The 23,633-nt window shown below is 56.1% G+C and overlaps 4 protein-coding genes across 4 annotated transcripts; 3 read left to right on the top strand and 1 right to left on the bottom strand.

Moving 5' to 3' along the window:
• The first annotated feature begins 222 nt into the window (after positions 1-222).
• On the top strand, positions 223-4,360 carry MYCTH_2308649 (uncharacterized protein). Its single transcript, XM_003665135.1, has 3 exons — positions 223-2,464; positions 2,579-3,771; positions 3,953-4,360. The coding sequence occupies exons 1-3, from the start codon at positions 637-639 to the stop codon at positions 4,034-4,036; spliced, it is 3,105 nt and encodes a 1,034-aa protein (XP_003665183.1). The 5' UTR covers positions 223-636; the 3' UTR covers positions 4,037-4,360.
• Positions 4,361-7,271: 2,911 nt separating this feature from the next.
• Positions 7,272-8,982, bottom strand: MYCTH_2308648 (uncharacterized protein). Its single transcript, XM_003665134.1, has 2 exons — positions 8,597-8,982; positions 7,272-8,545 (listed from the first exon to the last, which is right to left on the bottom strand). Exons 1-2 carry the CDS (start codon positions 8,787-8,789, stop codon positions 7,662-7,664), a joined length of 1,077 nt encoding a protein of 358 aa, XP_003665182.1. The 5' UTR covers positions 8,790-8,982; the 3' UTR covers positions 7,272-7,661.
• Positions 8,983-10,369: 1,387 nt separating this feature from the next.
• Positions 10,370-12,285, top strand: MYCTH_2308647 (uncharacterized protein). The gene is made up of 3 exons (XM_003665133.1): positions 10,370-10,781; positions 10,844-10,961; positions 11,036-12,285. The coding sequence occupies exons 1-3, from the start codon at positions 10,510-10,512 to the stop codon at positions 12,191-12,193; spliced, it is 1,548 nt and encodes a 515-aa protein (XP_003665181.1). The 5' UTR covers positions 10,370-10,509; the 3' UTR covers positions 12,194-12,285.
• A 5,993-nt stretch (positions 12,286-18,278) lies between these two features.
• On the top strand, positions 18,279-19,450 carry MYCTH_2112063 (uncharacterized protein; the record flags this gene model as incomplete). The annotated part of the gene is made up of 8 exons (XM_003665132.1): positions 18,279-18,306; positions 18,349-18,369; positions 18,428-18,468; positions 18,709-18,782; positions 18,891-18,936; positions 19,016-19,077; positions 19,115-19,202; positions 19,265-19,450. 8 exons carry the CDS (start codon positions 18,279-18,281, stop codon positions 19,448-19,450), a joined length of 546 nt encoding a protein of 181 aa, XP_003665180.1.
• Positions 19,451-23,633: the final 4,183 nt, after the last annotated feature.

Here is a 23,633-nt window from a genome sequence, read left to right as displayed (position 1 = left end):
CCAGCAAAGCCCAAGCTTCTATGAAAATAATCATCTGTCAGTAAGCTCCAGCAAAGTTACCTAACACTAATCCGTACTTCGTACACAGTACTAGTACGTAAAAGGCGGTGAAAGACGGCAGAGATCGAATGCAGCCTAATGCGCATCGGTCGAGACGGGGAAGGAGCCGCCCTGCAGCGCAACGGAAGAAGACCCTTGCTCAATGCGCCGAGCCAAGGCCAGGACCGAGCCAGAGGCCAGAAGGGCAGGAGACCGGACCAAAAAAGGACAGCCTGGAGCTCGACGGAGCTGCAGCACCGAAAGTGGAACGCATCCACAACTCGATCGGCCACCGCATCCCCAAGACCTTGCTTTCGGGCCACCTGGCGCAAACGGCAATTCAGTTGCACTCGACCGCACCGGATTCTGATTCTTGGGAAAGCATTGTTCCCAAAGCGTCTCTGATTATGAGCCAGGTCATCTTCTCCGAACAAGGTCCCCGGTGACGAGTCTCGACGACACAGTGCGAAGCGAGCATTTCGTGGCTCCCGACCGCTCCAACACTGCTCCAACACCGCCCGACAAACGAGGTCGTCCGTCCCTCGCCACTCGCCGATTTGACCCGGCTACAGCCATCGGGGGAGAATCGCGACTGAGATGGCCGACTACTCCATGTACCACGCCCTCGGCCAGGGCGAGGTCCTCGACCCCAACGACCCGACCCGAACGAGCCAACCTGCCCCGCCGCAGTTCCAACCCCCCGTTGCTCCGAACCCCTATCAGCAAGCCGCCGGCCAGCAGCCCTACTATGGCGCCCCTCCGCCGGCCGGTTCCCTGGTGCCGCCCCAGGCTCCGGGATACGGGCCGCCCCAGCCCGGCGGTTACCCCCAGCAGGGACAGCAGCCCCCTGCCGGGGACGGAGGCTTGGTCGCGCAGATGGGTGGCATGACCCTCGGCGCCGATGCAGGGACCGGCGCAGGGACCGGCACGGTCAGGAAGAAGAAGAAGGACCGCCACGCATACCACACGGTCGAGGCCCCCGCCGGCTCGTCCCAGCCGTTCAACGGCATGCCCCCCGCAGGCACGCCCGCCACCCCCTACCTGAACGCCGATCCTTCGGCGGCCGCCTCCCGATACGGCCCTGGCGCGCCCACCCCGCAGATGAGCCAATTTCCGGCACCCGTCAGCCCGGCCTTTGTGCCCTTCCCCGCCTCCCCTGCCGAGTTCGCCGCCAGGAGCGGATATGCCGACCCCGCGCCGTCGCCGAGCATGGTCCCTGCCGCCGCCGGGCAGACCCGAGTGTCTCCCGACGAGATGCCGAGCGTGCCCCTCTCCCGCGACTCGGTCCAGCAGTACTTCCTCAGCAATGTGTACCCTACCTTTGAGCGACTGGTTCCGCCGCCGGCTACCGTCTCCTTCGTCGCCTTCGACCAGGGCAACGCCTCACCCAAGTTCGCCCGCCTCACCTTGAACAACATCCCCGCCACGGCTGACGGGTTGAAGAGCACAGGCCTGCCCCTGGGCCTCGTCCTCCAGCCGCTGGCTCCGCTCCAGGCGGGCGAGCTCGACATCCCCGTGCTCGACTTTGGCGACGCCGGCCCGCCTCGCTGTCACAGGTGCCGCGCCTACATCAACCCGTTCATGATGTTCCGCTCCGGCGGCAACAAGTTCGTCTGCAACCTGTGCGGCTACGCCAACGACACGCCTCCCGAGTACTTCTGCGCAACCAGCCCCCAGGGCGTCCGCGTCGACCGCGACCAGCGGCCGGAGCTCGTCAGGGGCACCGTCGAGTTCGTCGTGCCGAAGGAGTACTGGACCAGGGAGCCCGTCGGCATGCGCTACCTCTTCCTGATCGACGTGACCCAAGAGTCGTACAACAAGGGATTCCTCGAGGCTTTCTGCGACGGCATCCTGCGCGCCCTGTACGGCGGCGGGGATGACGAGAGGGACGAGAACGAGAACGGCGAGGTCAGGAGGCGGATCCCGGCGGGCGCCAAGGTCGGCTTCGTGACCTACGACAAGGAAGTCCACTTCTACAACGTCAGCCCGGCGCTGGAGCAGGCCCAGATGATGATCATGCCCGATATCGAAGACCCCTTTGTCCCCCTGGGCGAGGGCCTGTTCGTAGATCCGTACGAGTCCAAGGCGGTCATCAGCTCGCTGCTGACTCGCCTGCCCCAAATGTTCTCGACCATCAAGAACCCCGAGCCGGCGCTGCTGTCGACTCTCAACGCGGCCGTCGCCGCTCTGGAAGCGACGGGCGGCAAGATCTTTTGCTCCCTGTCGGCGCTTCCCACCTGGGGCCCCGGCCGGCTGTTCTTGCGGGACGACGGCAAGCATCCAAGCGGCGAGCCCGATAAGAAGCTCTTCAGCACCGAGCATCCCGGCTGGAGGAAGACGGCCGAGAAGATGGTGTCCGTTGGTGTTGGCGTCGACTTCTTCATGGCCGCCCCGTCGGGCGGCTACCTGGATATTGCTACAGTCGGTAAGCAAAAAAAAAAAAAAAAAAAAAAAAAAAAAAAAAAAAAAACCTGCCCTACGCTTTCCCCTTCTTAATAAGTGCTCCTCGCTCTGACTAACCTCACCTCACTACTCCAAGGTTACGTGTCTGCTACCACTGGCGGTGAGACGTTCTACTACCCCAACTTCATCGCCCCGCGAGACAACACCAAGCTGGCGCTGGAGATCAAGCACGCGGTAACGCGCGAGACGGGTTACCAGGCGCTCATGAAGGTCAGATGCTCCAACGGGCTGCAGGTGTCGGGCTACCACGGCAACTTTGTCCAGCACACCTTCGGCGCCGACCTCGAGATTGGCGTCATCGATGCCGACAAGGCCCTCGGGGTGACCTTCACCTACGACGGCAAGCTCGACCCGAAGCTCGACACGCACTTCCAGGCCGCCCTACTTTACACATCGGCGTCGGGCCAGCGGAGGGTGCGGTGCATCAACGTGATCGCCGGCGTCAGCGAGAACGCCCGCGACAGCATCAAGTTCATCGACCAGGACGCCGTCTACACGCTCCTCGCCAAGGAGGCGTCGACCAAGCTGGCCACCACGTCCAACACGATCAAGGACATCCGCCTGAGCCTCGCCGAGAGGGCCATCGACGTGCTCGCCAACTACCGGAAGAACTTCCTCTCGCAGGCGCACCCGCCCGGGCAGCTGGTCATGCCCGAGCGGCTCAAGGAGTTCTCCATGTACATGCTCGGCCTGCTCAAGTGCCGCGCCTTCAAGGCCGGCTCCGAGTCGACGGACCGGCGCGTGCACGAGATGCGCATGATCCGCTCCATGGGCGCGCTCGAGCTCGGCCTGTACCTCTACCCCCGCATCATCCCCCTGCACAACCTGCAGCCGGACGAGGGCTTCCCGGACCCCCAGACGGGCCACCTGCGCATGCCGCCGGCCATGCGCGCGTCCTTCTCGCGCGTCGAGCCGGGCGGCGTCTACCTGGTCGACAACGGCCAGCAGACGCTGCTGTGGATGCACGCCCAGACGTCCCCCAACCTCATCGCCGACCTGTTCGGCGACGACAAGACGTCCCTGCAGAGCCTCGACGCCTACACGTCGTCCATACCCGTGCTGCAGACCCACCTCAACGCCCAGGTCCGCAACATCATCGAGTTCCTGCGCACCATGCGCGGCTCCAAGGGCCTGACCATCCAGCTCGCCCGCCAGGGGATCGACGGCGCCGAGTACGAGTTTGCCCGGCTGCTGGTCGAGGACCGGAACAACGAGGCGCAGAGCTACGTCGATTGGCTGGTGCATCTGCACAAGGGGGTACAGCTGGAGGTGAGTTCCTCCCAAACCCCACCACCCCCTTTCTTTTTTTTTTTCCTTCAAGTCCTTTTTTTTTTCAGTCATTCCTTCATTCCTCAGTTTGTTTTTTTTCCTTGCATCTATTCTTCTTCTTCTTATTCTATCCTTTTCCCGAGAGTGAAACGGACGAATGCTGACGGTATGTGTAACACAGCTGGCCGGCCAGAGGAAACGGGAGGACACGAGCGAATCGTCGGCGCTGTCGAGTTTTACGGGGCTGAGGCCTTCGTATTGGTAGCCCGGTAGCCTGTGAGCTGGGTGAAAAAGGGGGTTGGGGAAGATGAAAAGCGGGTAAAGTACACACACGTACATACATTACGTCCATCTGCTTGTCTCCAGACTCTTAAGAGCAGATCGATCGAGATACCAAGATACGGATATGATTGTGATACCATCGGACGTTTGCTGGGTGCTTGCTCCCTCCTAGTACCATACCATACCCTACACTTGCGAGGTTTGCATCGCGGGGCGCATCGTCTTGTCACGGGTTTCCCCATGTTTGTCTCGCGTGTGGCCATATGTATGTATGTACATACACATACCTGCATGCATACACTACGCGCTCGACCCCTAATTGACCCTCGGGGGCCGCCACAACTGTCCACCGGCCCCACTGGAATAGCTGCTAGTTTCACCTGGACTCTCAGTAATTAAAGTCTGCCTGACTTGATTCGATTCGATTAACCCACCGGCAGCCCGCCTTCGCCCCCTCGTTTCTCCATACATACAGTACATACATACGCCCCCCCGGGGGGGAGGAGGGGGAACGCCGAAGGCTTTTCGGCCGGGCGCCTCTTCTTTCGCATGTGGATGTACTCCGTACGTGACTATATGATATGTACTGTACATACAACAGTACGGATTTTCACGTCTGCTCGGTTCCGCTGTTCCTTGGTACCTTTTTTTTCCCCTTTCTCTTCCTATTCGTCTCATTCATCTCACTTTGTTCCCGGCCATCCTCAAACCGTATCGCCTATTCCGGGAATCTCAATGTACGAGGAGCGCGTCGAAGGGGGGAAACCCGTCGTTGGATCCGGTCGAGGTTGGGAGGAGACTTGTCCTGTAAAGTACTGTACCTAGTTAGTTTCATACCTTCATACCCCGTCGTGATGTGATTTTACAACGCTAGCGTAGGGGCGACCCGGGCCGGTGCGCGACATGTCACTTTTTTTCCCTTCAAAAACCCGTCCCCATCTTCCGAGAGAGAGTGTGTGTTCATGTTCGGGCTGCAGGTCTGGACCTGTTCTTGCTGGGTCAAGCAACGCCCCATGGCCCCAGTGCCGGCCATGCTGTGTGGCTGGCGGTGGATAATGCATGAAAGTCATGGGGGCAGACAGGAAAACAAACCCCCGGGGAGGGCTTGCATCTTGATGGTTACTAGTATACGTTCGTACATACTGACTCCCCTGAGGGGTTTTTGATTACTTACTTTTTCATCCTATTATTCTTTTTCTTTCTTCCCCTCTCTCTTCCTGGGGGGGGGGGATAAGGATGAGCTAGACAGTGTCTCAGATGGGAAGCTAGTGTATACCGTATACTACGGACCTACATACACTACATTCGTGTGTGAGACGGGGGAAGACAGAGACAGAGACACCGAGATCGCGAGGCAGCGAGACACGGAAACACAACGAGAAGTAAGAGCGCGAAGTGCATCTCACTTCGCCCCTGAGCTCATGACCACAACGGTTTCTTGGCACCATCCGATGCTCAGTTACGGCCGGCTTAATAATATCACACCTTGCGTGTCTCTGGGAGCGCGTGCGCCATTGCGGACATGTTCATACGGCCTCCTCAATCCACCCGGACAACCAAAACACTCGACCCAACCACGAACAAGAAAGAAAATGGACATATGAAGAGAAAACCCTCTTGGATGCTTATCTGTAGCAGGATGTAGAGAGAGAAAAAAAACACAGCAAGACAACCGATCACTCCATGGCAGGGTGCGTTTGTGGTGTGGTGCACGGAGTACAACCTACGATCTGTATGACCCGATCTCCCGCGGAAACCTCCCAACTCTGTGTTTTGAATGTACTTGTCCGCGATGTGTGTACGGATTACCGTACAATGTATTTCTGTCTGTCCGCTATACGGATGCTAGTACGGTATCGGCAGCCCACGTTTGCGGTGTAACATCACCCGAGACCTCACCACTCCCTCCTCGTCTTCACTCACATGGCCCCGAGGACTGTATTGTGAATGTAAGCATCCGGGAAGTGGCCACGAGTCCTACAAGATGTGCGACATGTTGCCTTGATTGGAGCGAAGCAGGGGGCGCGGGGAAGTGTGCACAAAAGTAAATGTGGAAGGGAGTATGTGAGTGGTGGAGTATGTGAATGGGGGAGCATGTACACTAAATGGGGGGTAGGTTAATAGATCGGGGGAGGAAGGGAGATGGAGTCCCGCACCACAAACATCCGGCGCCACTGAAACACGGCCCCAGGTGAGTGGGTGGGTGTCTGCATACATACAGACTACACTACGCAGTATGTAGTGTACTGTACGTGTAATCCGTACATGCGTGTCCCTGGTGTAGCGTTTGTACAAGAACACCTCGCCCGCTTGCGTGCCTCATCTCGCACCCTCACCACCGGATCTCGGTCACCACCAACTGCCTTGGTAACGGGTGGGTGTCTCTTACCTTCCCCCTTTCCACCTTGGCCCGATCAGACCAGCGGCTGGCTGCTTTTATCCCGTGGGACGTCGTGCTTGGTTCTCAATATGCATCTCATACCGTTCAGGCTCTGACAGCTCTCCTAATCACCGAGCAGCTTCTGGGGCATGCTCTCGCGGACCCCTCTTGGGAGCATACGCTTCCGCGGAGGCGTTAGGCTAGCGTGTCGTAGCAAAGCACACCACGACCCAGGTCGTTCCATCCACTAAGCCCACCGACCTGACAGCACAGTGAGCGAGGTCGGCAGGACTGGTGGGGTCAGGAAAGAAGCAACAGGAGCTCGCCCAAGCTGCCACGTCTGCGACCACCTCAGAACAAGGCAACAACTAGGCCGCTCGAGGCCCCTGTTTGAGTTTCGTGCACGTCAACGAGAGGCTGCGCCATACATTTTGCCCCCAGACACAACCCATGATGCCTGTTTCTTCTCGTCTGAATATGGAGCTGGGTGCCCGTTTGAGCCGAGTCATCGGCAGCGCGGCTTCAGCCCTCATGCAGGCCGTTATCATTGAATTTTGTGAACTTGTCTCCAGTCGAGACATTAAGGATGTTTGCAGCTCAGCCACCAGGATTCCTCCCACTTCTCCTCCTCCCTTGGACAAGAGCGGGTGGTAGACGGGATTACTCGCAGTAGTGTGCGCTACTACGGAGTAATCCGTACGCTAGCCTGCTTCCTTTGTTTGCCGGCACGTCATCTCTCTCGGGCCGTGAATCCTCGTCTGTTCCTCGGCGAGCCTTGGGACTGGGGCTCGGTCTCTTCCTTTTGCTTTTTCGGACGGCCCCAACCTGCAGTGAACAAGCGCGCTTGGCGCTCGATGCACATGGGTAAGAGGCAGAACCGTGCTTGGCAGAAGCCGGCAGACGATACAGTACATTAAGATTATCGTTGAAAACAAAAATGCCAAGGTAATGGGAGAAAAGGGGAGAAAGAAAAAAAAAAAAAGAGCATGTCAGAAGCAGCCAAATGGAAAAAACCGGACGTAAGACCCTGTCCGTGATCATCAAAATGGACCTTGGACTGCTGATCTTGTGGGTGGGATGAGACGAGGCCAAGAAAGAGATCAGTCAACACATCAGTCAACACAATGCAAAACAATGCCCGAACAAGCCATTCAAACGTCGAGCCATGAGCCGTCTCTGGAATCCCCCGAACGCCCAGAACCTGACGGTATAGTGGAGCTGACGCCCATCATGCCAGCAAGTTGCTTAGACCGTACCTTGCATCCGGCTGAGCAAGGAACCTTTGAATCTCAGCGTTGTCGAAAACTCGAGAGAAAATCTCCACGTCTGCGGGCGAGCCTCCTGGCGATGAGCTTGAGCTTGAACTACCATTGGTCTTGGACCGGCCTGATGAACTACTACCGCCGCCCTTGGCTTTCTTCGCAATGTCGTCCAGGATCAGCTGCGTGGTGCTCTGGCTGGGATCCTCAAACACGAAAGCCACGCAGCGGATGCGACCGCGGAGGTCAGGGTCATAGAGGCAAACCTCCCGCCACAGCTCGGCGAGCTCTTGAGGTGGGTTTCGGTAGCCGTTTCCCAGCCCAAAATTCCCTATCACCACAGTGCTGTAGTTGTTATACGCGCAGATTCGAAGCGCACCGCGCATCTTTTCCTTGACCATCTCGCGCTCGTCAGCAAACGAGTACTTGGTGCCGTTTTGCGTCAGCTTGGGCCAGCGTGGCGGAGGGACCGACACAACAGGCAGTGCCCGCCACTGGTCGGTCGGCAGCTTCTCATATCTGTCGTGGGGCCCGCGAAATACCACTGTGTGTGGCAGGTTAACGAGCCGAGCAGAAAAGTTCCCCGAGCAAGCCGACTCACCGACATGCTGTGACAGAACCCCGGCACATGTCGGGAGCGGGTAATGGCTGTTGGCCGGAGAACCATCCGCCGGGGTTGCGAGGCACGCCGCAAGGGTGCTGCGTCGGCATAAACGCTCCTCGTAGCCCACCACACCCGTCTCCCAATCGCCACCGGGACGCTTGTCGTTTGCGGCACAGATGAAGGCTATGGCACAACGTGCCGACTCAACCCAGTTCAGAGCGGTGTCGACCGGGTCCCCGACGGAAACATCTAGGCGGGAATGTTAGACCCGCGACCGCTGCATTACGCGGCAATACTCACAGAAAACAGGAGGCGAAAGATCTAACGGCCGGTCGGTAAAGTTGATTTGCAACAGCGGCTGGTGATAGATGTACGAGCAAGTAGTCCACGTCACTGCGTATCTGTCCCTGATCATAGGAATGTAGATCCTCTTAGCTTCGGAAGCAACTTCGGAGGGTTTTGGCTTGGTGGACTTGGTGCCGGAAGAAGGCATCGCGCGAATCGGCTCCGGAATTGGGAGGACGCTCAACTAGACTGGGAAGTGGATGATGTGTGTTAGTATTTTGAGGCTTGAGGGGTGTGGGCTTGGCCAAGATCAAGTCTGAATGTTGCTGACTGTTCCAGCTGCTGGGAGGAGCGGCCCGGTGGGGGGAAAAGGGGAGAAGGGGGGGGGGGGAGGAGCCGCCCGATGCTTTATATCCGCAGGAAAGCCGCCAGGGATATGAAGCTATATGCTTTTTTTTAGAGAGCCGCATCAGCCAGCTCGACGAGCTTACCGAGTGCCGCGTTCCCTGTGCGTAAAGAAATCTATTTGCAACCGGGTTTGAGAAGACATTCAGTGCTTTACTGTCGACAACTAAAACAAGGGCGCTTGCCTGTTGTTTAAAGGTCGAGGCGCTTGCTGTTGTGAAGAACACCCAGCCAAGCACGAGCAGACAAAACAAGAACCTCTTCTTCGTCTTCGGCAGAGAACCGCGGAGCAAAGCGCCTTGTGGAAAGGAGAAAAAGCTCATCTTTGCTGCTAGCACTGGCGACGAATGAACAGCCTCATAGCCGTCTAAAAGAAGAGCTGCCTCCCGTGTCGAGCTTCGGAAAACCTGAGAATGCACAGCGAGGCTGGAACCCTGTACCTCTGTGGGTGCGCCATCTTGACTTTGGGTCAATCTGGTGTTCCCGCGCCACTTGGGACCAGAGACATGGGACGGGTCCCTGCCAGCAACCGTTGAATGAATCCTTTTTTGACTCGCCTAGTGCAAGCGTCGAGCCCTCCAAAATCGGGTAGCTGCTGAAACCAATAGTCGCTCGAGTTTGGTATGCACACACCTTGCCCTCTCTTGCGGCACGCGGCGTAACGGTCGCGCTCAACCCCGACGAGAGCAAGCCAGAAAAAATCGACCTGGTTGAACCACTTGGTTCACGAGTGGCCGAGTCCGTCGACGAACTCGCGGGGGCTTTTAAAAGGATCCGCGTCCCGACCGGGAGATGGAGGAGTTCTCGGCTCTATCGATGATGTCAATGGAGCATTAAGCAATGCGCCGCGGCTTCGGAAATAACCGATACAAATGAAGCCTAAAAGCTATACAAATGCATGTCTGGGTATGTTTGGCGTATCCTGCAAAATGACGAACGCCTGCCTCGGCTTCGATCCAGCGTCAAATTTGCTGGATACATACCAGCCAAGGAAGGGGGCGCGAGATGCGGGCTCAGAACGTGGACCAGTTTTTTTCGAGAAACACTGCATACGGAATTGGCTGAGAAGCAAAAGGCGTTCTCAATACTCTTACCGCGGTGGAGTCACTTGCAACGAATTGGCGGGTGCTGCCGCATGAGACACACGGCCGCAGAGCGCCTTCCTGCCTGTGACAGTGGTGTTGATATGCCAAGGGGGGAAAATGGGTGCGGGTTCACGGTTACAGCCAATTACAGCAACCCAAAGTCTCGAGAAGGGCAAGAGCAGTGGTGGGGTCATGCGGGTCCAAGATCCACAGGGGAAGGTGGATGGGGGATTGACCGCCAAGCGCCAAGCCCAGAGAATTGCTTAAGCTTAATGGCGCGTTTTCTGCGAGTGAGCCCTTCAGTGCGGAAACTGAGTTGAGTTTTGGAGACGGCTTTCACCTCACTTTGCCGGAAATTTCAGATTCGCATCGAGTTTCCCCCCTTTCAGAAATTTGTAGCGTTACACCGAGAAAGCACGCTCGGGGGAACTCGGAGCCATGCGGCCCGCTCTGGCGCTTCGGCCGTCGAGTGTTTCGCGTTCGTTAGGCCCGCGTCGCGTCGCCAGCTTCCACCAATGCGCATCTCAATGGTCCAGCCGGTCGGTCGCCGAACTCCTCCAGTGGAGGCCGACCGAGAAAGTCGATGATGTAACCGTCAACGGGTTCGTCCGATCTGTCCGGTCCATGAAGACGCATCGTTTTGTCTCGCTCGGCGACGGATCTTCGCTTGCACCGCTTCAAGCGCTCGTCCAGGCGGACGATGCAAAGGAGTGAGCATATACCCTATTACACAATGTCCTGGTAGAGCTTGTTGCTGAACCCGCCGTCGCAGCTTGGCCGTTGGCGCGGCCGTCCGTCTCACCGGCTCCTGGGTGTCCTCACCCGGAGTTGCTCAGAGCCATGAGTTGCATGTAAGCCGGGTCGAGGTCTTGGGGCCGTCCGACGCAAAGGTCTGCCAATCTCTGTCCTTGCCAACCGATTCTTGGTCGTGGGATAACGTAACGCAGTTGCTGACAGTTTGCAGACATTTCCCATTCAGAAGAAATACCACACCCCCGAATATCTCCGTACCGTTCCGCACTTGCGGCCGAGAACTCCAGTCAACAGCGTCCTGTTGAGATTGCGCTCGGAGGTTATCGCATCCTTGACTCAATTCTTTGCAGCGCGATCTTTTACCCAAACTCATCCGCCCATCATTACGTCGTCGGATTGTGAAGGCGCCGGTGAGGTCTTCACGGTGATGCCAGCCAGCGACGCTCCGGCGACCGGCAGCAATAAGGACAACTCCCAAGCGTTTTTCTTCCGCTCCAAGAAGTATCTCACCGTCTCCACGCAACTCCATCTGGAAGCCCTTGCTCAGGCGGTGGGCAATGTTTGGACTCTGTCACCCGTCTTCCGCGCCGAGAAGAGCGACACCTCCAGGCATCTTAGCGAGTTTTACATGCTCGAGGCCGAGATGAGCTTTGTGGATGACCTTGGCCCGGTCATGGATCTAGCCGAGGATATGCTACGCTCCCTGAGCAGCAGTCTTATCGAGTCGTCCACGGTCCGGGATCTTCTCTTCCGATCTCGCAACAGCGGCTCGGATCTGGCACCCGCCGACGAGGTTAGGCGCCGCTGGGAAGGCCTAACACGTCAAGACTGGCCTCGAATCACCTACTCAGATGCTGTCGCACTGTTACAGCAGAAGTCCGATCTCTTTGAACACAAGCCGACTTGGGGCGCCGGGCTGCAGTCTGAGCACGAGAAGTTCCTTGCTGAGTACGTTGGGGGCGGTGAGAAGCCGGTCTTCGTCACGAACTATCCCCGAGACATCAAGGCATTTTACATGCGCGAAACCCAACCGGCATCTCCTCAAGTGCCCGGACCAACCGTCGATTGCTTTGATCTGCTGGTACCCGAGTTCTGTGAGATTGCCGGCGGGTCAATGCGCGAGCACCGTCTGGATCCTCTTTTGGATGCGATGAAGCGGCATGGGATTCTTAAACCACCACTAGAAGGGGCCTCTGACGGATCCTCCTCGAGCGGTCTAGACTGGTACGTTGACCTCCGCCGTTGGGGCTCCCCGCCACATGGCGGGTTCGGCGTGGGCTTCGACCGGCTCCTCAGCTACCTATCCGGTGTCCAAACAATCCGAGATATCGTCGCGTTCCCACGCTGGCATGGGCGATGCGACTGTTGAACACAAGAAAGCGCAGCATCTCAACGATTCTCAAGGCTCTCTCGTGCTCCCCTGTTTCTGCCGTGCCCACTACTCCTTAGCCACTATAGAACCAGATGAAGCGTTCTTGTCGCACACAGACCGCTCCGCATCTCCATGCCAGAGGATAGCATCCTCTTCCTGTGGTCTGATGGTTCGGATCTGAATGCGATCTCCCTTTGTAACGGGCGAGAGATTTGGTACGAAACACATGATGTCACCGAGGGGTGACAAGTCAGCAAGCATATCCCACACAACGATCCCGACTGTTCACACTCGGCCGTGTGCTACCGTCCCGATATGTTACGGCCTTTATCCCCCCCTCGGCGCGACGAATCCTGGCAAGATGACAGACATGCTGCCAGATCAGTATTCTCACCGCGGCTACGTGCATGCACGAGCCGAGATGTTTCGGCCCTGGGGAGTAAACAAGGTGGCCTTGGGTAGCTACCAGCCCATCTGTATAATATAACCATAATATGACCAACTCTTTGTTGATGAAGATAGAGCCAATAGATCTGCCCGAAAGACGAACTCGACCATCTGCTGCCTACAAGGCAACGGAGGTGTTCCCCGTATCTTTACTTCATTCTACTCGAAACATGGACTCAACGAAGGCGACACAAACTTTGGAAAACGAAGCAACTCCTCCACCAATTCCTCCACCCTCCCGAGATGCTTCGGAGAACCCCGTGTCAAAGGAAGCTCTCCTGCCTGTATAAGCACACAGAAAGGCCTGTCTGCCACCTCCTGCCCCTCTTTGCTGCCCATCGCAATCTAGATACATTCTACAGATAGCGAAGAGAGCTACCGCCGCCAAACTGCGTAGAGTTCCCCAACAAAGACAGTTTCCGGCGCGGACGACGCGGTCGTCCACCCTACGCGCACAGAAAGGCCGCTCATGGCGTCAAACCACATAACGCTGAGCTCTCTCCCGCGCGCGCGTGCGCCCCCCTCTCCGGGCCACCGGACGGACGGGTCTCGAGCTTCACCAGGACGAGCTGTTCAATATCCGCCCGTCCCCTCAACCCGGTTACCTATCGATCCCTCCTCAATCACGGTGGTTGGCCATGCCATCCGAAATTGTCCGCCTTGGATGTTCCACGGTTGGGGTTGTTCCACCGCCCGAGAGAGCCCACGAGTTCCCGGTGCGAGGTTGTGGGCGTCCCCCCCGGGGGGGGGGGGGGGGGGAATGGCGCCTCCTTACCAGATCGCGCTTTATAGACGAGATCCTTGTGGGATACGCGTAGAAGAGAGCGGCAGGCAGCATATAGCGATACCCATCTCGGCCGAGATGCAACTGTGAGCGTATCCGGGGAGACATAACTGTGGCGGGCGGCCAGCGGACGTGAAGGGGTTGTGATGGGTGATGATGATAGAAAGATAGAAAAGAATATAGGCATGAACGATGTCACAAGGGAGGTTGGGTTGGGTGACCGGTGACCGGTGACTGACCGTTCGTAAACCCCCCGTACAGGCCTTCTCTTGGACGCTTTCTTTGATCTTGAATGCTTCTACAGGCTGTTATTGTTCCTTCCTCCAAGGTTTGCTAAATACGAAGGTATCTATCTAGATATCTGAGTGGGCGCGCAGTGCCGTGTCTCCGGGGCCCGCAACTTTCACTCATAATTGTAGGCCCCTAGGCCCCCCCCCCTACTGGCCAGGTAGATGAGGGTCGAGCGATGGCGGTCTCCTTGTTGCCCGGGTACCGTGACGGAATGCGGGAGAGGCGGGTTGTCCGAAATGCCCCTTGGTAACTAACACATGCGTCTAGGCAGGTAGTTTTCTTTGCTTCGTTTTCCGGGACCGGTATGTATAGTACATACAGTACCATGTACGTCCACCAGGCATGTGAAGCAAAGTGGTCCTCTTGTTCCGTTCCACATGCGCCTTGGATGAGGCAACCTTGCTTCGGGGGAAAACGACACGCACACCCGACGTGCAAGTGCCGTACAGGAATGTATGTACGTCGAATATCCCGCGCATATGAGCGCCTGACTGATTATTCTCTGGGGCGAAACGGGGTGTCGGCTCAGCGGCCCAAGACTTGTTAACAGATTAACAAAACAAGGGGCACCTCTTTTGGTTTGCTCTGGCGACGAGCGCCCTGCTGTCTCGGGGGGCAGTCGAGAGCAATACTCCGCGGTAGATCCGATCGGAAGACACATTGTCGGCGGATACTCTGTTCAAACCGAGAGCGAGACCTCGTTTTTTGGGGGGGGGGGGGTCCCACCATCTCTGTGAGCGGCATCTTCGGGCTGATCCCGTCCCTTCCCGCTTCCGCGCCCGCATTTTCAGAAATCTGACTTGGCTGTCTCGCTCAAAGGCACGCCAAGGTAGCATCGACAACAGCCAACACGCTCGGCTACCGCTACGGCTCCGTACATCGGTGGCATCGTTGACAACCGCCTATCCCTTAAGCCAGCTGGCGAATTTGCATGCAACAGCTTCTTTTGCGCGTTGCGCGTTCGGCGTTAACGGCTTTAAGAGCGCGTTCGGCAGATATACTCTGTATATACCTAGAGAGAATGCTCAGATACGTTCCTCACCCCCTATTTGTCACGGGTACGGAGTATGGGATAGGAGGTGATATGCGCTCCACCGTTATTCTTTGTGCCACTTTTGCTTTTTTTTGTTTCCCCCTCCAGCCCACTTTGTCTCTGTCTGCCCTGTCTCTTTGGTTTCTAGAAGAACAGCGCCATGCTCCATGATTGGGGCGGATGCATTGATACCTTACCTTGCTTTCTCAACCAGAAGGTATCCAGAGTGTGAGGTGTTATATCACGCTCGCTATGCATAAACTGTGTATCATTTGGCCAAACGGATACCATCCCCCCCGCACAGTATGCAATGTGTGCCCAGGTAAGGTTGTTAAGGTATATGTAACGGCCCGCGGAGGCTAAACGTGCGCGGCGATTCGCGATCGTCCAACCTTACCCAGACCGAACGGATGTCGTGATGCCTCCTTCTCAGTTGCGGGCTTGGCCCGCTTGGGTCCAGCGTCAAGCTGTGTCGTGGCCGGGCTTGCTGAAGGCTGCGGGTGTCTCGACCTGGCTGTACTCCGGATGTTCCGGGCGGAGGCGTATGGCAGAGTAGCAGTCTGGTGTTGGTGATGGGTAGCACAACGGGAGTCACGGCTCGGGATGTGTGGTAGTTAGGTGAAGCTGCTAGAAGGGGCAGATGGATGGTCCAAATCAAGCTTTCGTGGTGGCAGGGTGAGGCAAAAAAGGAGGTTGGTACGGAGTAGGGAGGAATACGCACCGACAGGATCCGTATACAAAACGATCCATGGATCCAGGCTTGCCGCAGACCTTCGCGCATCCGCTTGACGTCCAGCTCACTGCATCGCGCCAGCGCTTGTCTCTCCTCCCTCCCACGCCTTGCCTCCCGGCGTATGTAGTATGTAGTTATCTCGGTGTGGGATAGAATGCCACCCGGCACGGGAGGAGAGCGGGCCCCGACTGCTACGATGAAGAGTCTAAGTACGCTGTTGGTGGTACGCACTACCACCTTCCAAACCTGAAAATAAACAGCCTCGGCGCCATCGTCCGCGGTAAAGCCGGACGGTCGGCAACGGCAGTCTTGACCTTTCTGTGGGGCGTATCCCGGTCCAGGGCAAAGGCCCGTCCACCGAACGACTGGCCATTTGGCCGCGGATGAAACACGGGTCAACTTGTGGGACACAATGCCCTTGCTGGTGATCGACAATCCAAATCCACCCGCACCCGCACCCCATGATTCAACAAGAAATGCATCGAGTATTGTGTCACCTCGAGGAGCTGCCAAGTCCCCAGTTTCGTATACTGTGTGTATTCGGGGTGGGTTTCGCCAGGCGTGGTTCGATGTGCTGATCTTTGGGCACATCGGACACAAGACGGGGACGCAGGTGGAAGGGAACGGGGGGAGGGCTGGCTCTCTCGACGGCCCAAACCGAGCCGAGTTTCTCATGGGACGGAGAGAATGACCAGCCAGTGCGCAAGATTCCGTGTCGTATGGGGGTTTCCACGCGAACGAGCTCGACCATCTGGAAGGACCAAAGCTTCTCTCTGATTGTTCCCATGAACCTTTCACAGATTGCTGTGACGGAGCGGAGTGTGCAAACACGACCACGGTACTCCGTACACCTACACACAGCTCTGCCAAAACAGACACGCGAGCACACACTAGGGTTAAGACAAGACTCGACTAGTGTAGTGTATGTACCTCATCGTGCGTCAAAATCGGGGAGTTTTGACTAATGAGTGCGTAGTTTAATGCACTGCCGAGATTCGGTGCAACCATGGACGGGATGGACCAACGACGATCGGCCGCGGGAAAAGCGACATTTCACCGGCGATGTTCAAATCGGTAGTGCAGATGGCCGGTCTCTGGGCACGAAAGCGACACCCCCCAAAAAAGTGCCGAAGGACAAGAAGCTGGCCATCCTTGACTCGCAGTTCCAGTCCGAGAATCTGGCTTCGAAGCCCGAGGAGTCAGCGGCGGGCTAGATCTCGAGAGCTTCTCGCCCGAGCTTTGTCCCCAACCAACAAAATTGTCAGGCCATGTGGTTCTTGGCTCGGCTTGGCGGCGGCAAGAGAGGGTTGTTGTTGATAAAGTTTGTTGATCATTTGTCCTTAAGCACACACCCCCGGCGTTGGCCGTGGAGGGCAAACTCCGGAACAGGATAGCCGGCGAAACTCAGCGTCGCACAAACTTCGGGCCTGGGCGATCTCATCCGATTTTACCGAGGCCCCACTGGGATTCGCAGCCAATAATGAACCAAGTACGCGTTACGGAGGTACGTAACGTGAGCGAGTTTGGTCTGAACACTGTCCAGGTTGTGAGCAAGATCTTCCAGGTCGGGCACCGAACCCCGAACCGGCGTCGCAGTTGAAGAAGGTTACCTCAGAACTTCTTTTTATGCCGCGATGTGATATTTGCAGCCCATGAACCAACATGCAGATATCGATACGGGGACGCGTCAGCGAGCGGGAGCAATACTCTTGCTTGTACAGTGCACGAGAGAAACCCGGCGGGAGAGCCCCACGGAATGCCGGAACCAACTGGTTCGAGCGGCCGCCGCTGCCGCAAATGATCGATCGCTCCGGGAGAAGGCTTTGCGCGGGCTGAGAGCGTAAAGGTGCACGACGCATCGGGCTTGCATTGGCGGCGTTCTCTCGGCCATGATGTCGCCTCAAAATGTGCCCCGCGTACTACTTATGTAGTGCGATAATGGTTTGCTAGCTCGCGTTTAGCGTAGGTGTAGAGGCCTGGAACCACGCTGCCAAGGAATTTTGGGAAGGAGGAAGAAACGAGGGCTTTGGGAATCTTTCCTCCTCCTTCAAAGATAAATAAATAAATAAACATATAAATGAAAAAATGAAAAAAAGAAAATAAGATGGTGTATGTGTGCGACCAAAAAATGAAGATCGAACCAAAAGACATGCTCGGTTTGGCCAGCCGCACGATGTCGGCGCTCAAGCGCAGCGTGAGCAATCTTTAAGCTTAAGCAGCCGTCGCGGGCACTTGCAAGGACCTCAGGCACAACTGCGTAATGTATGTACTGCGTATGTACAGTACGTGACATACCCGACATACCCGGCATATCCGACATACATAGTGTACAGTACTGTACGGATTACGTAGTGGGGCAGGAGTAATCCGTGCTCGGTGCTCCGTCGCCACGTTACGTAGTGAAGGTAAAGTAGGTAAGGTACGGAGTATGTTATCCATGGTTGTTCAACCTTATTAGCGTGGGTCATTGTTCAACCCCCGTCCTCTTCTCCCCCCAAGAGTTCAACACGCAGTTCAAGACGCAGTTCGCCACAAGCAGCAGTGCAACGGTGCCGATTCGGATCGGGGAAACATATCGCGTTTGGAGCAACGTTGCTCCATGCTCTCATGAGGTTTCTGATGCGGTCCGATTTGATGCGGTCCGATTCGCTTCATTCTCTCGTCAGCTTTCATCTCACTTCTACGCCATTATCACCGTTTTGATGCAATCTGCCGTAAAGAGATCGTCGGCAAAGACGCATTGCGCCAGAGAACATTGGAGATGTGCAATACGCGTACCAAAGGCAGCTAAACAATGCCAGGCATCGTGGCATGCCGGTTAGGTGTGTAGGTAAGTACTCTACTGTATGTATGTACATGCCCAGGTAGGCCGAACCCTAGGGCATGTATTGTAATCCGTACCTACCTCGCCAGCCTTACTCGAGTACTTACTGTACTCCGTAGCTGAGCGACTCATTGTAACGCAGTCCTGGAATATCCAGCGAGTATGTGTAGGTTTCCTTTCGCTTCCTCCCCCCCCCCCCCCCCCCCAAAAAAAAAAAAAATCTTTTTCTCATTCCTTTTTTTCCCGGCCAGAGCGTGTTGGCCCGTGGGTGTGGTTGCTGCGACAGCAACATCGAGCCTCGAGAACGCCCTCCCGTGCGCGCCACCCATGCCGTCTGGTTGCATGGAGGCTCGACATGTAGTGCAAAATACATATTAGATACACGCATGCATACAAGCAGTACTCGATTCATACCACTGCAAACTACACGACCTGCGCGCGAAGGACCTCGTCTGTTCTCGATGATGTTCTTAAGTCAGTCAGACGACTGTTCACCCCCGCCAGCGAAGTTGCTTTTCTGGCATGGGTAAACCTCGAGTTGGGGGCCGAGAAATGCTTGTTGCTCGCACTTTCGTGCATTAGTCTCGCAGTACTGCCCTTGTTGGGGATGGTCAACGAGGAGTTCAGAGTAAGCAAAGCTGGAGGCCGGGGCACGAGGACAGGAACGTCTCTGCCCCTGAACTTCTTCCTCTTCCAACAAGGAACAGATCTGCCGGGCGCAGGAATCGCCTGGAAACACGCTTTACGTCCGAGATGCCGTGTGGACATGGTTCGTTGGTTTGCCCCGTGATGCTGCTGACACCCAGCCCGTGTAACACGACACCGTCGCTGGGCCAGGTGCCTCTTCGTCTGATGATATGCATACAGAAAGTGCAATACGAAAGCGCAAGTACGGTACGCCCTCTACACACAACATACATACATACTTACAGAGCATACCGTACCCGGTACAATAGATGATGTATGCGACTACCCAAGGCCAACCGCCGGATCGCACCGTCTTGCGCGACACTCTCTCCACCGGAGCTCTCACGATCAAGTCTATTGGGCAGGACGTGGTCAGAACTCCGAAGCTTCTCTCGTCTCCGACGCTGACTGACCGCGAGTTGGCTCGCTGGCTGGCTGGCCGACTGGTTGAATGACGCCACTCGGAATGCGAGTCCGAGTCGGAGAGAGAGAGAGGTCAGGACGGCGCTTATTTTTGGTTTTGTCTCGCTCACTTTAACCTTAAACAAACGACAGCGCCCACCTCCCCCCCAAGATCCCGAGAACCCCTTCCCCCCTCCCCCCCTCTTCCCCCCACCACGAACCTCATCTAACACGTGCGTACCCAAGTAGTGTACAAACATACCTACTATGACATAAGGTGCGAACATGGGTTGATGGAGCGTGCATACAGTATGATACCCCATATACGTACGGTATGCGGGTGGTTAGCGTTCATGGGTATGGCCATCATCTTCTGTTCACGAAAAAGGGCAAGCTTCTTGCTAACTACTAGTAAGCATTTGTTTTGCGCCCTTCGCTAGTGTGCGGATCACATACAGTACACTACATACACTAGTTGGCTTGTTGGGTGTGCTGTCCCCGGCCGGGATGCTGACGTTGTGGCACCCAGCCAATCTTTGGGTCGCGGCCGGTGACTGTTGGCCGCAAAAGGGAGCCTTGGCGTTCCGGGGGGAAACTGGTAAATGGTGCAATATCAGCCCGTCCCGTCGTTGCGAGGCAAGGGTTGTGAGTGTCCGTTGTTATCAGCCTTTCCGAGCGTATCCGGACGAGGATACACGTCGAACAGCACGAAAGGGAGCGCGCCAAGGCAAAACTGGCCGACGATACACTAGAGAATCCTCCAAGTCCGGTGGATCAGCGTTAGTGGATGGACGGATCACTGGAACTTCGTGATCCCGAAAGCTCCGCCGTGCTCCATCGCCTTCCGTCAATTCGTCCAGTTGACTCGGGAACAAGTCAGTGTGTTGTTGTCTGGAGGATCCAAGGCACCGGCGAAAAAAAGATGGATCCCCCCTTCTTCGAAGCTCGGCTTGCCAGGCACACGATATCCGCGAGACGGATGCCTACAGACTCCGGCGTGTAGGATGAAAAGGGCATCAGGCACCAGTGAATTTTGCGACAGGGACTGACGACTGGCTACCAGTGATGGACAAGACACCGACTTGTTCGACCTTTTCCATCCACTTTTCCGGCCGTCAGATTCGATCCTGGGTAATCGGTAATCCTCTTTCATCTCTCAACTTGCAACTAATTAAGTATACACTACATACTCTGTAGTTCTCAGAAAGAAGTCCTGCTTGGCCCTGGGCCCTGGGCCCATGCATGCCAGGGCCGCGATGAAGAATAAATCCATGGCTGCAACGCTATGCTGCGAGGATCTTTTTCTGACCCGACACAGCCATTCTGGGCGAATGACCTCGCACCTCGCTTGGCCCAATAGCAAACGAATCACGAGGCAAATCGCGGCGGACGGGGCAGAAAGAATAGCCTCGACTCTGTTTTTTTTGGTTGTTGGCTTGTTGCACAAAAATACCGTCGGGTTACACAGACGCCCTTTGATGCCACACCACACCTCGCGCTTCACCAACAAGGGGCTCGGCCCCTCCACTTCATCAGGGAAGCGTATCCGGGGAGGTCGGGTAACGGATCCCGCTCCTGTAGTAGAGCCCGATCGTGGTTTCAGAGCTTTTTTGCGGTGCCCCTCCCCTGGAGGAGCGAATACGACTCAGTGAGTGGACTAACCGACAGAGGATCCGACTAAGTGCGCCAAGTGCGAACTCGAGTCGGGAGGGTCCAAGTCCCAAACAGGAGTTGGTATGGTTGGCACGGTTGAGCCTCACACTTTGACAGTAGTTGCGACGTTCATTGCTCCATACTGCGTAATGATTACACTACCCGTAGCATTGTAGTGTGAAGTGTAATGGAGAACAGTTAATGTAGAGTAGCAGTGAACGGGATGACGGATGACAGCCACGGCAATCATTTCCTGTGTGGTCTACACTATCCCCGTTGGGTGGCGTGCGCCAAAAGAAAAATAAAAAGGGAAAAAAAAAATGCAATGGTTCTCGACATTGATGCATTTCGAGACCCAGCCGGGGAACCGGTGGTTGGAAAATCCGAGAGCAAGTATTAGTGGGTTATCAGACGAGCCGCACGCCATTCGGTCGCTTGCTCAGCATCGGGGTGTTGGTGGTGGTGGTGGGCCATCGAACGGAATCCGGACTTCCAAATTTGTGGGTAGGTTGGTTGTGTGGCATTAATCCGTACACAGTACTACAGTACGAACAGAGCCACCGACCGACCGACTGATCCGCCAGAACCGAAATCCTCCCCCCTCTCTCCACAAGGAACTAGTCACAAGGGGTGGGCCAAGCCCGCCAAGGGCGCACTCCGACGCGCGCGCCGTGAAATAAGCTTGAAATCCTATTATATTTCCATGACAATCCCGTTCTGCGGATGCAGGGATCTTGGTCAAGCTGACCCTCTCCCCCTGCTTATCCGGGACCTGCTGATGCGGAAACGTTGCGCCCAGTACATGACGGGACTACACTAGTGTAGTGTATGTACGGAGTAATCCGTACACTACTGTAGTTACTCTAGTTTCATTCACCCTCACCCTCGCCATGCCTCAGCTTGACGAGGGGTGGACAACACCCGACAGCTCTCGGGGTTAAAACCCCATAATCCGCCCGAAGGGTACACTAACGCTCCATTATACGACACTAATCCGTACCAAGTATGTACACTACACTAGTGCACACTACGCGACACTATTCCGTACACAGTCTCACTGCTCCAATGAACTGGGAAAATAGTTGCGAACGGTGCGCCTGGAAGAGATAGTGCAGGGTCAGCTCCATTCCCAGGCAAGAAAGAAAGCAAAAAAAAAAAAAAAAAAAAAAAAAAAAAAAAAAAAAAGACACCGGTCGCCCACCTCCACTAGCCGCTTCTCACTGCCTCCCTGTTTATCGGACGAACAAGTGCCCTCTTGGCTTCCATGGGGGGTAGCCCCTCCCCCCCAAGACCGCACTATTGTCTTCCCAAGACTTCTTGGGGAGGGGGGAAGACGAGGTGCTTACGGACGTACTGCGTACGTACAAACGGCGCAGTACGTAGTTTAGGTAATGTAGTGTAGAGAGGCGCCGAGAAGTTGGGGGCGGTTCAGCCCCCTCGACGCCACAAGAGGCAGGCATGAGCGCCGTGACTCCATGTGATTCCCAAAAAAGGGACCAACAGAAATTGGGAGGGGAAGGGGGAGGAGGAGGAGGAGGGAAGGGTAACACGGTGTGTAAGGGGGGTGGTCTTGTGTTCCCAGTCAGAACCCAATTCTTGATCTCTTATTCCGTGACTCACAAGATAATGCTTAGTTTGATGAACAATGCAGAGACGGAAGATTCGGCCAACAAGTCCTGTTGGTCCCAAATGCTCATCCCTATGCAGCATTCTTCAGGCTGGTGCACACTTGTAGCGTACAGTGCATGTTATACGTACGTGCACTACATACCTAATGTACTGTACATACTGACATATATACCTTACATACATAGTAGAACGAGTGTGAGCATGATGGAGAAGGACACGTGGGCGCTAAACGAACCGAGCAATAAGAAGAGGAAACCCTTCCGGACCGGCTCGTTGCCAGCTTTCTGGTATTGAGCCCGGTACACTACCACCAGTAAGCGTACGCTAGTGTACTGTACGAAATGCCTGGCTTTTTTGGGGGGGCCCGGGGGGGTGGGGGGGAGGGATTCAGCGTGGTGTGGTGCGTGTACTCGGTACACTCGAAGGTTCGGTCGAGATCCTCATTCTACACAGTATTTATTGATAAGCTTACGACAGCGGCGGGGACGCTAAGGACGAGTTTACCGCTTCTGTCCTTCCAAGGCTTGGCTCTTGCCTGCTCCACTGCTTGGCTGCCCCGGCCCCTTAGCATCTTCATCATTGGCTTTCGGGGAGCAAAGCTGGTTCGAGACACACCCGACTCTTACACTAAACCTGGAATTGCGGGTCGCAGGTTGGGGCAGAGGCGTCGGGCTTGGTTCCCATTCTCGGCTAGAATAGCACGTTTTCCATGCTGAATCGATGCTGAATAATGGGTGTGGAGTCGGAAAGCGACTCGGTCCCAACTTTAACACGACTGCAAAAGCGGAATGGAAGCCTTGGCGGGGCACCGACCCACACAACCTCGCTCTTCGGCTCCACTGTCTCTCGTCGCCAAGCATTCTTCCTTCCGAGCGCACCGTTCGACCGGCAGCCCTCTCGGCGACTCGCAAACGGCCACCGCTCGGGTATGTAAGGTGCGTACGAATCGTTGTT

The sequence above is a fragment of the Thermothelomyces thermophilus genome, chromosome 5 (genome assembly GCF_000226095.1).
Source record: "Thermothelomyces thermophilus ATCC 42464 chromosome 5, complete sequence".
Lineage (NCBI taxonomy): Eukaryota > Fungi > Ascomycota > Sordariomycetes > Sordariales > Chaetomiaceae > Thermothelomyces > Thermothelomyces thermophilus.
This window is presented reverse-complemented; position numbering and strand designations above follow the sequence as displayed.